General features: G+C 38.1%; 1 protein-coding gene across 1 annotated transcript; it reads left to right on the top strand.

Annotated features, from left to right (window-relative positions):
• Window positions 1–16,574: 16,574 nt before the first annotated feature.
• On the top strand, window positions 16,575–19,006 carry LOC148203777 (ribosome biogenesis protein BRX1 homolog 2-like). Its single transcript, XM_088106548.1, has 5 exons — window positions 16,575–16,699; window positions 17,167–17,268; window positions 18,097–18,165; window positions 18,248–18,346; window positions 18,434–19,006. The coding sequence occupies exons 1-5, from the start codon at window positions 16,583–16,585 to the stop codon at window positions 18,563–18,565; spliced, it is 519 nt and encodes a 172-aa protein (XP_087962674.1). The 5' UTR covers window positions 16,575–16,582; the 3' UTR covers window positions 18,566–19,006.
• Window positions 19,007–20,069: the final 1,063 nt, after the last annotated feature.

Below are 20,069 nucleotides of genomic sequence, written 5' to 3'. Positions count from 1 at the left end.
ACCGACCCGCACTTTGCTGATTACACGGTTAAATACTAATGACACATTAAAGTCCTTAATAAAGATTAAGGCATTATTGGGCCGTTTCCGGGCCCCCAAAAGGTAAAAGCCCATTACGATCAGTATAAATAAAGGTCTCAGGTATGATTTCTGGACGGATTGCTTAGAACGCAACACATGCATGCATTATATAACGCTCTGTCATATTACTGACTTGAGCGTCGGAGTGCCTTTAGCAGGTACCCGGCCCCTCCCCAATTGGGAGTGTGGAGCAGCTCCAGGAGAAGATGGGATGTCCGCCCGACTTGGATTGTGGAGCAGCGTCCGTCCGCCCAGCCTGCGTCAACTGGAGAAAAAGCGTTCGCCAAGTCCGTGTCAGCTGCGCCGTTCGTCCGCCCGTCTCTAACATTCGCGATCATCCGCCTACCTCTACCGTTCGGGATCGTTCATCCGCCCAGGCAAGTTTGTGTTTCAACAGGGTCCGCTCGGATTCAGTCGAAACAGGTTCCCTTCCTCTGACTGCTCTCCCTCATGCCAAAAATGAGCCCCCTCTCCTTTTGCAAAGCTCCCCCCGTAATAATGCAATACCAATGATTGCATTCTAATAATGCAAGAGGTGGGTGACCACCCCGTCCCCACCATGCCCCCACCACTTCAAAATACAGGTTCTTACAATGGTTTTCGACATCTAATTTAAATATAGCATAAATTTCTCATGAGAATATTATCCTCATATAAACAATAGAAAAAAAGTAAATAAAAATGGAAGTACTTGGAGTTAGCTTGCCATGAAAAGCAAAGGGAAACAGGAGGTTGGGGTGGGTGACATACATTGTATGGAGAGAGTGAAAAAAAGTTAGGGTTGTATTAAAAATAAAAGGAAGAAATTAGACTTTACATTTTTTACCCTAGTGAAAGATCAAAGGATATTTCGGAGTTTTAGATAAATTTGGAGGTTTAGGAAGAAATTTGGAAGTACAAAAAGAAAGCCTCGATATTTACTAAAACTGGGCCGTTGCGTTTCTCTTTCTTGGGCTTCATCAGGAATGCTGATTCATGTTAGATCCTACTCTTTACGGTCCTCGTTTTGTTACATTTTTTTAAAATTACATATTTACCTTCTTTGTCCATTTAAAAACATTATTATGTGCTTTGCACTCTTTTACACACTTGAACTTATATGATTTCATTTCCAACCTCGAAACAATGTTCTTTCTCGATAATATAAATTGAGATTAAGTTTTTTTTTCTTCCGATTAAATTAAGATATTTTCCACTCTTTCTGTTATTTTTTTCTTCTTCAAAACTTTGGTTGAAAATGTCATCTTAAAAAATACTTTCATAAACATTTTTCTTTATTTATTACATTCTACAAAGTATTTTACAACACACACGTAGATTTCGAAAACTTATTTTAAGAAATACATTTCGAAATCTACACAGTAGAAGAGCATTTTTGAATAATCTTCGCTTTAAAATTCGAAATACACTTTTTGGTACATTCCGTAAAATACATTTTTAAAACATAAAGAAAATTCGAATATAAAGAGAGTAATTTAAAAAAGTATTTTAAAAATATTTTTATCCATTTGTTATTTCAAGATGTACTTTATAAAAAGACATTTTTAAAAAAAAATTTTGATAATTGGAATTAAAAAAGTGAAAATAAGGTTCTGTACATAATTTTAAATAACATAATTAAAAAATGTAGATTATTGAAGCCTTTAAGTTTTATAATTTGCATTAATTTATGAGAACAATTAAGATGAAAGTACAAAACAAGGGTGCATTGGATTATAGGAATTGAACACATTTAATTACACTAACTCATGCATCTTACTGAATTAACCAAGCCAAACAATATACTTGATTATAATTATTACTAGATACCGCATATCACTTAAATATAAGGAAAAATGATAAAATGCTAATACCTGAAAGGATAATTGTAACATCCCAATAAATAGTAATTACCATTAATCAGAACTAATCACATTTACAGTAAATACAGTGCAGTCTTAATATTTATAACAGCTGCTCCAAAAGAAAACAGCACGTACAGCAAATTACAGCGTTCAGAATTCATGATCAATTCAAAGCCAATGCTGAATAATCTATTCTGCAAAACTATATACAGAACTGCCAAAATACAGCACAAAAATCTAATATCTACTACGGAACGAGCCTCTACTGCTCAGCTTTGACTTCAACTTCTACCAAGTTGGCATCCTCCAAATTTTCTTCTTCTAGCATTGATTCCAGGGGTGCCTCTCCATCTGCTCACATCCACAACGGATGATCATTGCATTGACAAGACGGACATCCAGATACAGTAGACAACACAAGGAGAATTGCAAGGGTAAGCTTAGGTAATTTAATTCAATACAATCATCATAATTTTTAACATAGTAAATCAATCATACCATTCATACATCATTAGATACATATATCCACGCATACATTAACTCATGCAAATTCTCATAATTAAAGACTGTCCGGACTGTATGATCCATGTAACCGCAGGCGTTCGTGCACCCGGGTGATGTAGTAACTGGAATTCGCATCAGCTGCCACCCGAGGTTAACCCTTATCAGCCCAAAGTACTATGTAGGACTAGTGCCTCCTGCCATTCCCACGCATGAACTACTCTCCTCTACATGAGGATGAGCAATCACGGAATATCAGGATGAACAGCCATCAGCGATTTTACCATGGTCATACTACACTACTTCTCATATTCACATCATGGAGACGTTCCTCCTTGAAACGCTCATTCACAATCCAATCCAATAAATCTATTCACACTATCATTCGCACATTGTTAAACATTCCTCTTATTCAGATTTCCATTCTATGTTCCACTCTCTTAATTTAAACCAAGTTTATCGTTTAATCGATCCAGACGAATGTATTACAGTACACTGATGTCACGTTTCTGAACAAAAGAAACGAACCATTACCCATTCACGGACGTTAAGACAAAGGAGTAATGTAACTGATATTGAGTTTAAAATATCAGAATAATACTTAGGAAAATTCTAAGTATAAGGACTTGAGGTTAAATGAAAAGGACCATCACGGTTTAAGTGAATCCAAATAAATAATCAGAGTATTAATAAATTCGGAAACGAGCACTGCCAGTCAAAGACCGAACGTTAATTAATAAATTGAACGAACACTATTGAAGTTCGCTCACGAAGCAATGATAAGGACGAGCGTTCAGTATAAACCGAACTCTCCTTAGGACGAACGCTAGGTCAATGACCGGGCACCAAATAGAACGAACGCGCATTTGAACGATCGTTCGGTATCAGACCGAACGCTAACGATGACGAACGCTCAATCTAAGATCGAGAGTTCATTTGGACGAACGCTCAGTATAATACTAAGCGCTGCTTATGACGAACGCTGGTAAACAAAACCGAGCGTCCTAACTACATTTCACTTTATTTTCAATTGTTGGACACACTAGGCTAAGCCGAACGCTCACACCTAACTCTTGACACCAATAACGCTCGTTCTTAATCAGAGTCCTTTCCAAATGAAAGAATCCTTATTCTAAGTGATGTTCCAGGGAAACCGAACGGTATAAGACCGTTCGATAACGAGCGTACATGATCAATCAGAGAAGATAAGATTTCCAGATTTTTCATTCATATTAACTTCACAGTTTTCATACGAACCATAACTTAGGATTTATCTCCAACATAATTCTCATACATTACAGAATTCATATCATCATCTCATCAATACAGAATTTTCCATTTTCCAGTTCAAACATATCATCAATACAGTTCAAAACATTTTCATTCCAAACCATACAGAAATTCAATCATATTCAACCTCACACATTTCATTCTCTGCATACAGTTCAAACAACATTAATAATATACATCCAGTGCAACCATGCTCATTCGCGCATACTTAAACATCAATTGTTTCATGCAGTTCAGACATCCAATACATTTCATTGCTTTCATACAAATCAAACAAGTATTAAATTAAATTACTAAAGCTTCCCTTACCTGGTCTAGCAGTGCACTTCCAAATGCTTAAGGTTTTCTCTCGATCAATAACAGCTTTCTACCCAATGAATCACTCCACGACTTTCACTAAATCTAAGATACCAAAAAGGACATCAGATTCAAACCTATAACCCATGCATGCAACCAGGATTTGGTTCGCATGAACTAAAACAGACCAAGTGCAGGGACGAGAACTTACCAGATCAGTTCTCAGTTCTGTTCGGATCAAAATGATGCTCACAGTGCTGAGGAGGTTTCTACGGTGTCTGAAATAGGATTGGAGGAATTGATAGTGAGTTATCTTAGAGAGAAGATGGAACGGTTTAGAGAGAAGTCAGAGATGAAGAAAGGCTAGAGTTTCGTAAGGAAGAAGGTGATTGCATGCAGAGAATGGGAAGAGTTTTCCTGAAAATTCACTTCCTTCCTTCACAGAAACTAACTCCCATTCTCCACACACCACTTGTCTTCCACTAACATTCTCAGAGTGCTCTAACCGTGACACATGGCAGGCGCATGCAGTGTGAAGGTGAGTGGAGTTTTGACGTGGCACAGTGCATTAATTGATGATCAGAGAATGAATTAGTGTATTAATTTATCAGGTTCTCACATTCCCCCTAACTACAAAAATTTTCGTCCTCGAAAATTATAAAACTTACCAGGGAATAGGTGAGGGTACAATTCCTTCACAGCCTCTTCCACCTCCCATGTTGAATCGCCAGTCTTTGCATTCCACACCACTTTCACGAGACGAACATCCTTTCCTTTGTAGAGTCTGGTGCGGCTGTCTTCCACACAAACAGGTTGCATCTCCAGTGTCCTGTCTGGGCGAATTTGGATGTCTTCTAACTCCAGTACGTGTGATGGATCAGCTACATACTTCCGGAGTTGAGAAACATGAAAGACTGGATGAAGGTTGGACAGTTGAGGTGGTAAAGCCAATTCATACGCCACTGCTCCAATCTTCTTTAAAATTTGATAAGGTCCAACGTACTTAGGTGATAGCTTCTTTGGACGAAGAACTCTTCCCACACCAGTGATTGGATTCAACCTTAGAAAAACGTGATCTCCAGCAGCAAACTCTAAGGGTCTTCTTCTCTTATCAGCATAAGATTTCTGCCTGCTTTGAGACGTCTTCAATCGTTCCTGGATCAGTTTCACTTTCTCTGTTGTTTGCTGGATTAATTCTGGTCCGGTTAAAGCAGTCTCGCCTTCTTGGAACCAACACAATGGAGTTCTACACTTTCTTCCATAAAGAGCTTCAAACGGTGCCATTCCTATGCTTGCTTGATAACTGTTATTGTATGTGAATTCAACAAGCGGCAGAACTTCATCCCATACTCCCATATGATCTATAACACACGTCCTCAACAAGTCTTCAAGAGTTTGGATGGTTCGCTCAGATTGGCCATCCGTCTGAGGGTGATAAGCAGAACTCATTTGCAGTTTGCTTCCCAGTTCTCCTTGCAACGACTGCCAAAAACGAGATGTGAATCTCGTGTCTCGATCTGAAATAATGCTTGAAGGAACTCCATGCAGTCTAACAATCTCCTTAACGTACAGCTTGGCCAAGTTTGTCATAGACATCCTTAAATTAACAGCCAGGAAGTGAGCACTCTTAGTCAATCTATCCACAATCACCCAAATTGAATCATGGTTTCGGACTGTACGTGGCAGATGAGTCACGAAATCCATAGAGATGCTGTCCCACTTCCATTCTGGAATTTCCAATGGCTGCAGTAATCCTCCTGGTCTTTGATGTTTAGCTTTGGCTCTTTGACAAGTTAAGCAAGAGGACACAAAACGTGCAATGTCACTCTTCATACCAGGCCACCAAAATGATTTCCGGAGGTCTTGATACATCTTAGTCATGCCAGGATGCATGCTAAGACGGCTGTGATGTGCTTCCTCCAATATGATTCTCTTCAGCTCGCCATCATTAGGGACACACGTCCTTCCCCGGTAACGCAACATGCCGTCTGTTCCTGCATTGAAATCCTTATCTTTACTCAAACCGAGCGCGCCTAATATCTTCACCAGCTCTTCATCCTCACGTTGCTTCTTCCAGATTCGGTCAAATACATCACTGGAAATTCTAAGGTTACAGCATCTAATAACATTCGCTCCTAAGTCGAACTGTAACCTTAAATCCCTAAAGCTCTCCACCAAGTTCAGCTCCTTCACCATCATTGCCGAGACCCTTACTGCCTTCCTACTTAAGGCATCAGCCACCACATTTGCTTTTCCAGGATGATACAACAGTTCAAATTCATAATCCTTCAAGAATTCAAGCCACCTCCTTTGCCTCATATTCAATTCCTTTTGATCAAAGAGGTACTTGAGACTCTTGTGATCACTAAACACTTGAAACGTTGCACCATACAGATAATGCCTCCAGATCTTTAATGCAAACACGACTGCTGCTAGCTCCAAGTCGTGTGTGGGGTAATTCTTCTCATGGATTTTCAGCTGCCTGGAAGCATAAGCCACTGCCCTCCTTTCCTGCATCAGTACACAGCCCAAACCTTGATATGATGCATCACAATACACTTCAAAAGGTTTGGCTGTATCTGGAATGACCAACACAGGAGCGCTTGTTAATTTCTTCTTCAATTCCTGAAAGCTCTCCTCACATTTATCTGTCCAAGCAAACGGCTGGTCCTTCCTGGTGAGGTAAGTCAGAGGGGCTACTATCTTAGAAAATCCTTCAATAAACCGCCTGTAGTAGCCCGCGAGTCCCACAAAGCTCCTAACCTCCGTGACAGAACGTGGACTCTCCCAATCCAGCACTGCCTTCACCTTGGCTGGATCTACTGCAATACCACCAGCAGAAACAACGTGCCCCAAAAATTGGATCTCCTTCATCCAGAATTCGCACTTTGAACGCTTGGCATACAGCTCTTTCTCCCTCAACACGCTCAAGACAATTCTCAAATGGTCTTCATGCTCTTCAAAGCTCTTGGAATAAATGAGGATGTCATCAATAAACACTACTACAAATTTATCAAGGTACGGCCTGAAAATTCTGTTCATGTAATCCATGAAGATTGCAGGTGCGTTTGTCACTCCAAAGGGCATCACCACATACTCATAATGACCATATCTAGACCGGAATGCAGTCTTCTGAATATCCTCCTCTTTCACTCTAATTTGATGATAGCCCGAACGTAAGTCAATCTTAGAAAACACACACGCACCATGCAACTGATCTAGAAGATCGTCTATCCTTGGCAGTGGATACTTGTTCTTGATGGTCAGCTTATTGAGTTGCCTATAATCAATGCATAGCCGTGAGCTGCCATCCTTCTTCTTAACCAACAACACAGGTGCTCCCCATGGTGAAGCACTTGGACGGATGAATCTCTTATCCATCAATTCTTCAATCTGTTTCTTGAGTTCGGCTAACTCAGCTGGTGCCATTCTATATGGCTGAACCGAGATGGGTGCAGCAGTGGTTACCAAATCAATTGTGAATTCTACCTCACGGATGGGAGGTAGACCAGGTACTTCATCCGGAAAGACATCCGGAAACTCATCCACTACTGTTCGTCCTCCACTGTTATCAATATTGGATGAACGTTCTATCTCATTGTCTCCATACGTCATGATAAGAAAACAGCTTGCTCCCTCCATGATATCCTCCTTAAACTGTCCAAGAGTAATTGACAGTTCTTCTTCTTCTACATCTGGAAACACTAGCTCCTTCTTCCCACAATCAATGAGGATCCGGTTGGTATTCAACCAATCCATCCCCAAAATTACTTCTAAGTCTTGAAGGGGTAGGCAAATGAGATTGACCTTATATCTACGTCCCTCAACTTCTATAGGACATCTTACACAAACTGTAGATGTCTTAATCCCACCAGCCGCTGGAGTTGACACCACCAGATCGAACTGTAACTCGCTCTCCACTAGCCCCAACTTCTCAACACACGCCTTCGAGATGAAGGAATGAGTTGCCCCCGAATCATACAACACATCACAAGGCTTTCCAAACAGTAAGCAAGTGCTGGTGATGAGTGTACCTGAACGAGCAGCTTCAGCACCAGTAATAGCATACACCCTTCCTGTGGCTTGTGCACGTCCACCTCTCCCTTGTGAAGCTCTTCCAGCATTCGGTGGTCTCATTACTGCACGACCTCCCATATTGCACTCCCGATCCGAGTGCCCGTTCCTCCCACATTTGTTGCAATGTTTCCCTCCAGCAAGTTGAGGACAAGCCCATCTCAAATGTGGTCCTCCACACTGATAGCACGTCAAATTTCTTGGCTGTCCAGTTTGGCCAACAGTGACTAAGGCCTGTGATCCACCAGATGATTGAGTTGGACGAACGTATGGGGGCCTTCTTACGTTCGTATTGTTTCTGGATGCAACCTGCCCCCTATTCAATTGCTGCTTCTTCTGTTGCTCGGCCTCAGCAACATTCTTCTCCAGTACTTTTGCTCTCTCAACCATGGCAGGAAAAGATCTGATGCACAAGCAGGATATTAACACTTTTAAATCACTCCTCAGCCCATTTTCAAATTTCCTGCATTGCCATTCTTCACTTGTAGCCATGGTATTGAAACGGACAAGATGTTTGAATTTGTTTGTATATTCCGAGACAGACATACTACCTTGCACCAATTGAAGGAACTCCACTTCCTTAGCAAACCGCACACTGTCCGGAAAGTATTCTTCATAAAATTTTGCTCTAAAAACCTCCCAATTAATGGGGTTATGCGCGTCTGCCAGGATAGCTTTCATGCTTGTCCACCAGTGACTAGCTTCACCAGTCAATAAGTATTCTGTGAAAGCCAACCGATTGTCATTTGGACACCTCTTCGCATCATAGATCCTCTCCATATCCCTTAGCCACTGGTCTGCCTCATCAGGAAGGCATTTCCCACTGAATTTAGCCGGATGATGTTGGAGGAAACTCTCCAAACTCCATTCCGCTGCAGGTGGGGCAGCGTTAGAAGAAGATGCTCCAGGCGCACCTCTAGTTGCAGCCAGTATCTCCATCAATTGCCTTTGCGTGTTTTCAGAATTAACACGCGAGGCCTCCAAACCTTGCATAGCAGCTTGGTTTTGCTGCATCAAGGTAGCATTTTGCTCCAGTAACGTGGTATTCTGTTGATGTAGCCTTTCAACCACAGTTTCCAACAACCTAGTGTTGCTGGACGTATCGGACTCATTCGGTTGGGGAGGAGGAGGAAGTCTAGGCGCCATTAGTTCTCTGGATCAGAGAAAAACGAGCGTTAGTCAAGTTCGAGAGTTAAAAATAATAACTCATCAACACACAATAAGCACACAACGAAAACATAGTGTACTCATACCCTACATGTCCTTAAAAGAACAAAACGGCTCTGATACCAATAAATGTAACATCCCAATAAATAGTAATTACCATTAATCAGAACTAATCACATTTACAGTAAATACAGTGCAGTCTTAATATTTATAACAGCTGCTCCAAAAGAAAACAGCACGTACAGCAAATTACAGCGTTCAGAATTCATGATCAATTCAAAGCCAATGCTGAATAATCTATTCTGCAAAACTATATACAGAACTGCCAAAATACAGCACAAAAATCTAATATCTACTACGGAACGAGCCTCTACTGCTCAGCTTTGACTTCAACTTCTACCAAGTTGGCATCCTCCAAATTTTCTTCTTCTAGCATTGATTCCAGGGGTGCCTCTCCATCTGCTCACATCCACAACGGATGATCATTGCATTGACAAGACGGACATCCAGATACAGTAGACAACACAAGGAGAATTGCAAGGGTAAGCTTAGGTAATTTAATTCAATACAATCATCATAATTTTTAACATAGTAAATCAATCATACCATTCATACATCATTAGATACATATATCCACGCATACATTAACTCATGCAAATTCTCATAATTAAAGACTGTCCGGACTGTATGATCCATGTAACCGCAGGCGTTCGTGCACCCGGGTGATGTAGTAACTGGAATTCGCATCAGCTGCCACCCGAGGTTAACCCTTATCAGCCCAAAGTACTATGTAGGACTAGTGCCTCCTGCCATTCCCACGCATGAACTACTCTCCTCTACATGAGGATGAGCAATCACGGAATATCAGGATGAACAGCCATCAGCGATTTTACCATGGTCATACTACACTACTTCTCATATTCACATCATGGAGACGTTCCTCCTTGAAACGCTCATTCACAATCCAATCCAATAAATCCATTCACACTATCATTCGCACATTGTTAAACATTCCTCTTATTCAGATTTCCATTCTATGTTCCACTCTCTTAATTTAAACCAAGTTTATCGTTTAATCGATCCAGACGAATGTATTACAGTACACTGATGTCACGTTTCTGAACAAAAGAAACGAACCATTACCCATTCACGGACGTTAAGACAAAGGAGTAATGTAACTGATATTGAGTTTAAAATATCAGAATAATACTTAGGAAAATTCTAAGTATAAGGACTTGAGGTTAAATGAAAAGGACCATCACGGTTTAAGTGAATCCAAATAAATAATCAGAGTATTAATAAATTCGGAAACGAGCACTGCCAGTCAAAGACCGAACGTTAATTAATAAATTGAACGAACACTATTGAAGTTCGCTCACGAAGCAATGATAAGGACGAGCGTTCAGTATAAACCGAACTCTCCTTAGGACGAACGCTAGGTCAATGACCGGGCACCAAATAGAACGAACGCGCATTTGAACGATCGTTCGGTATCAGACCGAACGCTAACGATGACGAACGCTCAATCTAAGATCGAGAGTTCATTTGGACGAACGCTCAGTATAATACTAAGCGCTGCTTATGACGAACGCTGGTAAACAAAACCGAGCGTCCTAACTACACTTCACTTTATTTTCAATTGTTGGACACACTAGGCTAAGCCGAACGCTCACACCTAACTCTTGACACCAATAACGCTCGTTCTTAATCAGAGTCCTTTCCAAATGAAAGAATCCTTATTCTAAGTGATGTTCCAGGGAAACCGAACGGTATAAGACCGTTCGATAACGAGCGTACATGATCAATCAGAGAAGATAAGATTTCCAGATTTTTCATTCATATTAACTTCACAGTTTTCATACGAACCATAACTTAGGATTTATCTCCAACATAATTCTCATACATTACAGAATTCATATCATCATCTCATCAATACAGAATTTTCCATTTTCCAGTTCAAACATATCATCAATACAGTTCAAAACATTTTCATTCCAAACCATACAGAAATTCAATCATATTCAACCTCACACATTTCATTCTCTGCATACAGTTCAAACAACATTAATAATATACATCCAGTGCAACCATGCTCATTCGCGCATACTTAAACATCAATTGTTTCATGCAGTTCAGACATCCAATACATTTCATTGCTTTCATACAAATCAAACAAGTATTAAATTAAATTACTAAAGCTTCCCTTACCTGGTCTAGCAGTGCACTTCCAAATGCTTAAGGTTTTCTCTCGATCAATAACAGCTTTCTACCCAATGAATCACTCCACGACTTTCACTAAATCTAAGATACCAAAAAGGACATCAGATTCAAACCTATAACCCATGCATGCAACCAGGATTTGGTTCGCATGAACTAAAACAGACCAAGTGCAGGGACGAGAACTTACCAGATCAGTTCTCAGTTCTGTTCGGATCAAAATGATGCTCACAGTGCTGAGGAGGTTTCTACGGTGTCTGAAATAGGATTGGAGGAATTGATAGTGAGTTATCTTAGAGAGAAGATGGAACAGTTTAGAGAGAAGTCAGAGATGAAGAAAGGCTAGAGTTTCGTAAGGAAGAAGGTGATTGCATGCAGAGAATGGGAAGAGTTTTCCTGAAAATTCACTTCCTTCCTTCACAGAAACTAACTCCCATTCTCCACACACCACTTGTCTTCCACTAACATTCTCAGAGTGCTCTAACCGTGACACATGGCAGGCGCATGCAGTGTGAAGGTGAGTGGAGTTTTGACGTGGCACAGTGCATTAATTGATGATCAGAGAATGAATTAGTGTATTAATTTATCAGGTTCTCACAATAATATAAGGGGAAATAATTGATTAAGTTCTACTAACCCATTTTTTTTAAATTAAAATATAAAATAAATTAAAAGTTAATATTTTTATGTTATATTATTTTAAGAATATAAATATATATTAGTGTTCTAGTTTAAACCATTGTCATTATAAATTAAATTTTATTTTTTATTTATAATAGAATAATATGATATGTAAATATAATATTATTTTAATTTATTTGATTGAAAACATTAATTAAAAATTTAAAAAAATTTATATAATTAAATATGCTTTAAATATGGATAAACGAATTTTAAAAATAATTAAAAAAAATTTAAAAAAAATTGGCAGGCTAGGCTGTCCCTTAATTCCATAAAACTGGATTTTACTTTCCGCAACACAGTAGATCAATTCTGAAATTTCTTTTTCGAAAGACAGTTAACACAATCCTGTTCCGGATCAAAATTTTCGGAAGCCTGTGATGAGGTGCAGGTAGAAATTTGATGGGATGCACGAAGAAACACCCATCACCATGCATTTTTATCACCATTCGTGTGCGTGTCTTGTTTGAGAACGTTCCGACGCATCTATAGCACTGGAGAGAAGGATTTGTGGCAGAGCATCGTTCACGGCGGCTGGGTAAGAATTTTTTTTTTATGCATGAAGAAAAGCCCAAAAGGGTGTTGGTTAATGCGTTCACGAAGCTCTCAATTCGAGTTTGAATTCTAATAGGGAGAGTCTAATTTTTGTTCACTGTAGAAGCGACACCTTCAAGTGTTTGTTAAAATGCCAGAGAAAAACTCTTATGTACCTAGTCAATTCCTCACCCCACGAAGGTCACCCAGGTTCCTCCCCCAACTAAACCACACCACTCTCAACCCCAAATCTGCCGCCGTTTTCGTAAATAAATCCAATGAGTTGGGTTGAGAATATCATCATTTAAAATTTAAAGTTTAAAATTTAAAATGATGATATTTAACAAAGAAAAAAAAACATAAATATGGGAAGTCTGAGTCTTGGGTCCTGCGTAATTTAGGGTTTGTGCCGGTGTGACTTTATTTCACTACTTTTATTAGTTTCAGCACGACAACGAAGATAGAACCGAATAGAATCCTAAGCGGAAGAGTAAGAAGCCTCATCCATAAGAGAATCTCAGCATAAGAGAAGGAAAATCCCTGATTGAAAAATGGAGGTAGAGATAGAGACTATGGTGGAGAAAAGGGAAATAATCAACAACGTGATGTGTCTTTTGACAGACCCAGATGGAACTCCCTTGGGCTCTCCCATGTACCTACCTCAGAATGCTGGCCCTCAACACCTCAATCAGATTGTTAATATGCTTCAAAACAATGTAAACAAGTCCCTTTATTCTTCTCAAATTCTATTTTACATTTTGTTTATTATTTATAACATTGAGCGATTATCTATGGTTTCATTTTAGGAAGAGAAGTTGTCGTATGCTTTCTATATATCCAGCAATTAAGCCATATTTATTCTAGAGACTGATTATGGTTTTACATAACAGTTCTACTAGTAATCTCTACCATTTTGTGCATTCTATGTTTGAATTACTAAGGATTATGTTATTCAACTACAAATTATAGTTTCATATTATTTACATTGAATTGTATTAAAATTTAATAATAATATGATCAAATGATTCATATTTTAGTATATTCTTAACATATATTACCTATGTATTGTTTTTCTTCATATAAATAAGACATTGAATAACATTAGGTTGATATAAATTTGTGTATGGATTTATCTAAAAGAAAGTATAATCTGGTAAGCCGTATTAAATTTTGAGTGAAAAATGTTTTTCTATTGGCCTAGATTAGTTCACCAATATTGTTTATTGAAAGAATTATTATTAGCATTATTTGTTTTGATGTGCTAGGTAATTTTATTTAATTTTGAGCAATTCGTTAAATAATTGCATAAGAGATTTGATTACTCAACTAAATTGAGTCATATGGCCAAGCAGGAACATGACTGAACATAAAAATTACACGAACTTGCTAAAACTATTTTATCATAGCTATTTTATCTAAAACTATTCTAAGTTGATTTTCTTAGAAAAACACAGATAAATTTTTTCCTTTAAATATTTAAAAAAGTATTCTTTTTCCCTCTACTTTTAAGAGGGATAAGATTTTAATTGCCTACCTACCATCAATATTCCTTCTATCTGCTTCATAATGCACCTGAATTGAGAAACTTTTACCAATAACGGAAGTTTGAATGAATGTGTCAAACCCATCTACAAAGTCTATGTTGTTTGCAAGATTTATTTTTGAAGCAAGAATGAAAGTTGAATAGAATTACAGAAATGAAATATCTACAAAGTGCGTGAGAAGACATTGAAATCAGCCAAATATTAAAAAAAATGTCAGATAAAATGACACTAAAAACATACAACAAAAATAGGAAATACAGATTAATTCTCACCTCAATTTTGCCTAGTTCAGTGAAGAAGTGATCGAGAAGGTCTTGTTTGGCTTCCCGCACTTGACAATAGACAATTGACTTGGGAATTGAATACCGAAGACTTGCACATACTTGAAGGCCAAACAGATATCTCACATCCGTTTTGGCTCTGTTCAGGCGACCAACAATACAATCAACAGAAAGACAGTGGACAAGAATGACAAAATAGCACAGATCCAAAGCCAAAAAGTAATAATACACCATAAATTAAACTACCAAACAAGGCTACAAAAGAATGCTGAAGAAAACCAGTGAAGAAAACCAACCTGGATGAAGAAAAAAACAATCCAAACAAAATATGGATCCACGCTCCTCGACGCCCCTCCACACCAGAGATCAACAACAATGGAAGCAATGAAACCCAAAAGGAAAATGAGTAAGAGACAAATGAAGGAAAAAGAAAGGAAAGGAAGAAGAAATGAGATGAAGTGAAACGAAAAGGGAGAAGAGAGGAATCCGTGTGAGAGATGAGTAGGACGCGCAGAGCAAAAAATGAGAAGAAATAGGGTTTTCAAATTAATTAAAAAAATCCTAAATGATAAAAATAAAAAAGTTTTAACCTAAAGACAAAATTAAAATTAAAAGAATTTAGAGAGACGGAGGAAACGTGATCTAGGGAGCAACACCCAAAAAAAAATTAGAGGTAAAGGGAAAAGACCCTAAAAATCGTATATGTGAACTTTCCGTAAGGCCCATCGGAAAAGAATCTTGTATATAAAGGCCAGCATAGTGCCTTTGCTATAACTAGAAAAACCTTTTGCCTCATTGCTGCAACTCATTCATTTGTCGCCACCACCGGAGAAATCCCAAACCAGTTTTTCTATCATCTCTTCCCACCGCAGGTGCGTTATTCTCTGGCGGGCACCTTGCTAAAGGGTCGTTGGCAATTTTTTGTTTTGTTTTGTTTTTGTGATTGTCGTTCTTGGATTTTGCAGATTTTGAAGAAGAAAATGGTGAAGAAGAGAAAGCGCAGTGAGAGTGGTGAAGTTGTTGCACATCCTAAAATGGAAGATGCGGCTCCAGAGAGACCGGTGAGGACCCTTTTGGGTTGGAAGGATAAGAGTCAAGTCACTGATGAAGTAGAAGACAATAACGTTGCTTCACCAATATTTAGGAAGAAAGAGAAGGTTTTGGTCACTTGCTCTAGGCGTATCAGTTACAGGTACAACCTAATACACACCCCATAACTTTTAGTTACAGATTTTGTTTCTTTTTCGAGTTTGGATTACTCTAATTTTGTGTCTTGATTTGCAAAGTTTAAGGACAGAGAAACCTTGGATTGTGAGTTAGGTTTTGTATATTGTTATGGTATTCATGGGTGGAGTGATTGTTTTCCATTAATTTGTAGGTACTGACATTTGATGTTGAACTTGGTGTCACTTTTGCCGCATTGCAAGAAGGATAACAAGGTTGAATCAAAAGAAACTAAAGGCGCCACCCTTAATGAGTTTGTTGAGCTCAAAAGTTGTTCTTTGTGTTTATTTTTTGAGGTATTTTATTTATATGCCACAAGGTTTTTTCAGTGTCGTGTTACTTCAATTTAGGATTGATATGTTGTGCTGTTCTCTAGACTAGTATTTGCAATTTTTTTTTTGCTCTATTTGGAAAACCTGAAGCATGCTAATGGGTAGGGGAATTCTTTGTTGGTCACAACTGTTGATGCTATTTCAATGAGATGCGGTCGTGAGTTTGAGTCTGGTCAACTTGTTATATTCTATTAGTGTCTTCTCTCATTTTTTATGTATCAATTTCAGTGCAGGAAAGCAAAAGATCTTTATCTCTGGATGGCTAAATGCCCCAGTGGCCCATCTGTAAAATTTTTAGTCAGTGCAAGTATATTCTGATTCAATCATTGTAATGTTAATATAACACTAGTTTGCTTGCTCTGATTATTTAGAGTTCTGATGTCTGTATACTCTAGGCATCACTGGTCATTCTTCCCAGTGAACTATGTCTTTTGTGTTTCTCTCTCTATCTCGACCATTTCTTATATACACTTTTAGTGATTTTCCTTTTTCCTCCTGTTTTTTCAGTTCATACAATGGAGGAGTTGAAGCTAACGGGAAATCACCTAAAAGGTTCTCGTCCACTTTTGACGTTTTCTGCAAATTTTGAAAAAGATGCACATTGGAAACTGTTAAAGGAGATGTTGTTACAGGTGTGTTGTTGGTTTCTTTCGTTGCAAGTTTTTTCGTTCTTGTCCATCTAGTTCCATCCGAGCAAAGATGGATTTCTGTAAACTTATGTTGATAACTCTCATATGTGCACTTTCATATGTAAGGTAAAGGTTAGTTTGATGATTTCATCTTATTTTTATGATTCGTGATGTTGTACACCATGAATTTCCGGCCAAATTAAGAACTGCTTCATGTGTTTTCTACCAATTTAATTGGAATCTTACATTTTTGTCGTCATATATCTTCCTACGATTTTTTTCTCAATTTATTATGTCTGATCAATGAAAATTCAATTGATGTTATTGTTATGCCCATCTATTTTACATAGTTTATGTCATATATTTGTTTAATGTATATTTTCTGTGTGCAGTTCTCTCTATTTCTGATACTGTTGTTTGTTTACTGTATTTGATAATTTCTAATATACTATTTCTTTCCTTTTGTTTAGATATTTGAAGTACCAAAGGACCATAGAAAGGCGAAGCCCTTCCATGATCATGTTTTTGTTTTCTCAATAGCTGATGACCATATATGGTTCCGGAATTACCAGGTTTGTGTCTGTATTCCGGAATTACCATAGACTATTTTTGCATTAAGATAAAGGTTAAAAAATCCTGGAGATTATTGTTAGGAGCATCTTTTCTGCCTATTTCTATACAAATTAAGTGTATGCATTGTTATTATAAACATGTTTATTGCTCTTTTTAGCCACATGTTAATGATTGAAGTGAAGTTTGGGTCGAGCATTTTTAACCTTTACTCCTTTACTTTCTTATAAACATTACTCAATTATCAACTTATCTATACATTTCAATTTGAAGTTTTAGTTTCTGACAAGACTTAGATAATATATAAAGAATGGTTAACCACAGGAATTTTGAAGATGGAGGATATTTGACCATTATAATGAGTTTAAATTTTATCTACTACCGATGTAAAACATTTTATTTGTAAATACATTAATATGTTCCGCTATGGTATTGTTTTGTAAGCTCAAAGGTTAAACTATGATGCATGTAATGTTTTATTTTATTGATCATCTTTATTCATTTAATTATGGTCAGTCTTACCAGATCAGTGAAGATCGAATCAAGTGGGGATTTTGGTTTGACCTGTGCATGCCTGCGATAGATGTTATACTCCGTTTTTGTTGGACAATATACCGTTAGATTGAGTCATTTGTGTTATACTCATGACATGGTCATTAGAGGACAATTGTTACTATTAGTTGTTCGCAATACTCCTATTTAATTCGAACATTATATGGTTTCATTTTCTCCAACTATATAATATTGATTTTTCCATGAGACAATATTGTAGTATTTTCTACCTGTTGCTAATGCCTACTGAGGAATGTTACATCTTTATTCCCTTGCAGATTTCTACTCATCATAATGAATCAGACAAATTACCAAGGGGAGGCCTTGATAAAATGACATTGATTGAGGTCTGAAAACTGGTTCTTCATGTATCTTTTGATCTTTCAATTTCTAACATTCATTTAACCTATGAGCAAACTATTTGTTTAGGTCGGTCCACGGTTCTGCTTGAATCCAATTAAAATATTTGGTGGCAGTTTTGGAGGCCCGACATTATATGAGAATCCATTTTATGTATCTCCAAATCAGGTACCAATCAATATATTTTTAATGTATGCTTTGAATTTCTCTAGCTTTCTACTAATAATTATATCTGTCATTGGTTGGTTGTGATAGGTTCGGGCTTTGGAGAAAAAGAAGAAGTCTGGAAAGTTTGCTAAGAAGGTCAAAGCAAAGACAAGGAGGAAAATGCATGAGATGTCTAATCCTCTGGAGCTTGATGAGTTTGCAGATATGTGGAAAGATTGAACATTTGGTTGTCAGCAACAACTTTTGATGTGAATTGCTTTATATCTTCAGTTGGAGATATAGGCTGTACTTCTTTTTCTTCAATGTTATTTTCTGTTATGGTTGCAGAGGCTGGTTGTTCTCTTATCAAACATTGATTTGGTGGAAATTAAATTTTGGCAGAGAAGGTTCCAGTTGAGTTTGAGATTAGGTTTGAACGATATGTTTATTGTGAGCTTCCACCTGTAGCGATGGAAGTTCTATCTGAGCTTTCATCTCCTGTGGAGAACAACCTTTCTTTTGTATCTCACCCACCCAAAGTAATCAGATTTTGGCCTATGACATTTTTACCATGTTTGTGTTTTCAATATGGTTTGTTTCGGGTGGCTCTTCGACAAAACAAAGAGATTGAAAGTATTTTAGTTGATTTGTCCTTTTTTAAAATTAACAATTTTTGGCTTCTTTATTGGTCGTTAATTTCAGGCGTACTTTTGTTTCTGGTTTTCTTAACAAAAGAGAAGGGTTTCCAAGGCCCGAATTGCGCCATGGGCTCCCAAGTTGTGATTTTCTTTCTACACAGTAGGAATATCTCCCTGCACCCCCAAAAGTACCAAATGATCAAATTGCCTTTAAACAAACTCTTGAACTTGGTGGTACCACAAAATTATATCTTCTGAATGTTTCACAATTTAATTTATCATTGTGAGACCCGGAAAAAATTAACACTGCAATTATCTGTCACATCACCATTAATGCGCACGCCACGTCACTACTTCGGGTAATTAAAAACCCACTCCCTCATCTGATACAGTCTCTGCCATGCACGGAAAACCGCGCCACATCATTTCTCTGAAACATTAAAAACGCACCTTGCACCACATGCACACACGCCACCTGTCGCGGGAGAAGCTTCCAGTTCAGAAATTGGTGTACAGGTGTCAGCTTGGGAGACGTTCGTTCAGACGAACGTGGATTTAACAAAATAGAGTTTTTGAAAATCTCTCACTCACCTGCATCACTCATCTCCTTCCTCAGAACCTAACCTTTCATTTTCTCCCGCTTCTTTCTAAAAACCCCCAACTTCTCTCTACTGTAATTCTCACGCTCCTTCTCCGATCACATTTCAGAACCGTAGAAACGTTCCTGGAGACGTGAACGTCACTCTGGACTGAACGGATTTGGGATCGGAACTGGTAAGTTCTAGTCGCTAACTGTTCGTCCTTTTGGTTTCATGCGAACCCTAGCTTGGTTGCATGCATGGGTATAGGTCTGAGTTGTTTCTGATTTCTGGTGTTTTAGATTAAGTGAAAGTTGTTGAGAGAAACCTGAGGGTAGAACGCTGTTAAAGGACGAACTAAACCTTGCTTTTTGGGAGTACACTGCTATCCAGGTAAGGGAAGCTTATATATTTAATTTATACTTGTATGATTTTATGAAGGCATGATCTGGGTTGTCTGTATGAAATATATGTATATGTGCTGGTCTGGATCTGCATGAACGAACCCTGTTGTGCTGTATGAATATG

Source organism: Vigna umbellata, chromosome 2 (genome assembly GCF_029865625.1).
Source record: "Vigna umbellata cultivar VRB3 chromosome 2, Vumbellata_1.0, whole genome shotgun sequence".
In the NCBI taxonomy this organism is placed as follows: Eukaryota; Viridiplantae; Streptophyta; class Magnoliopsida; order Fabales; family Fabaceae; genus Vigna; species Vigna umbellata.
This window is presented reverse-complemented; position numbering and strand designations above follow the sequence as displayed.

Excerpts from the sequence above, each read along its gene's own strand:
- LOC148203777 (XM_088106548.1), top strand. The coding sequence starts at position 16,583 with ATGGAGGAGTTGAAGCTAACGGGAAATCACCTAAAAGGTTCTCGTCCA. Across the intron at positions 18,166-18,247 it reads ATAAAATGACATTGATTGAG|GTCGGTCCACGGTTCTGCTT; the intron begins GTCTGAAAACTG and ends CTATTTGTTTAG. Across the intron at positions 18,347-18,433 it reads TTTATGTATCTCCAAATCAG|GTTCGGGCTTTGGAGAAAAA; the intron begins GTACCAATCAAT and ends TGGTTGTGATAG.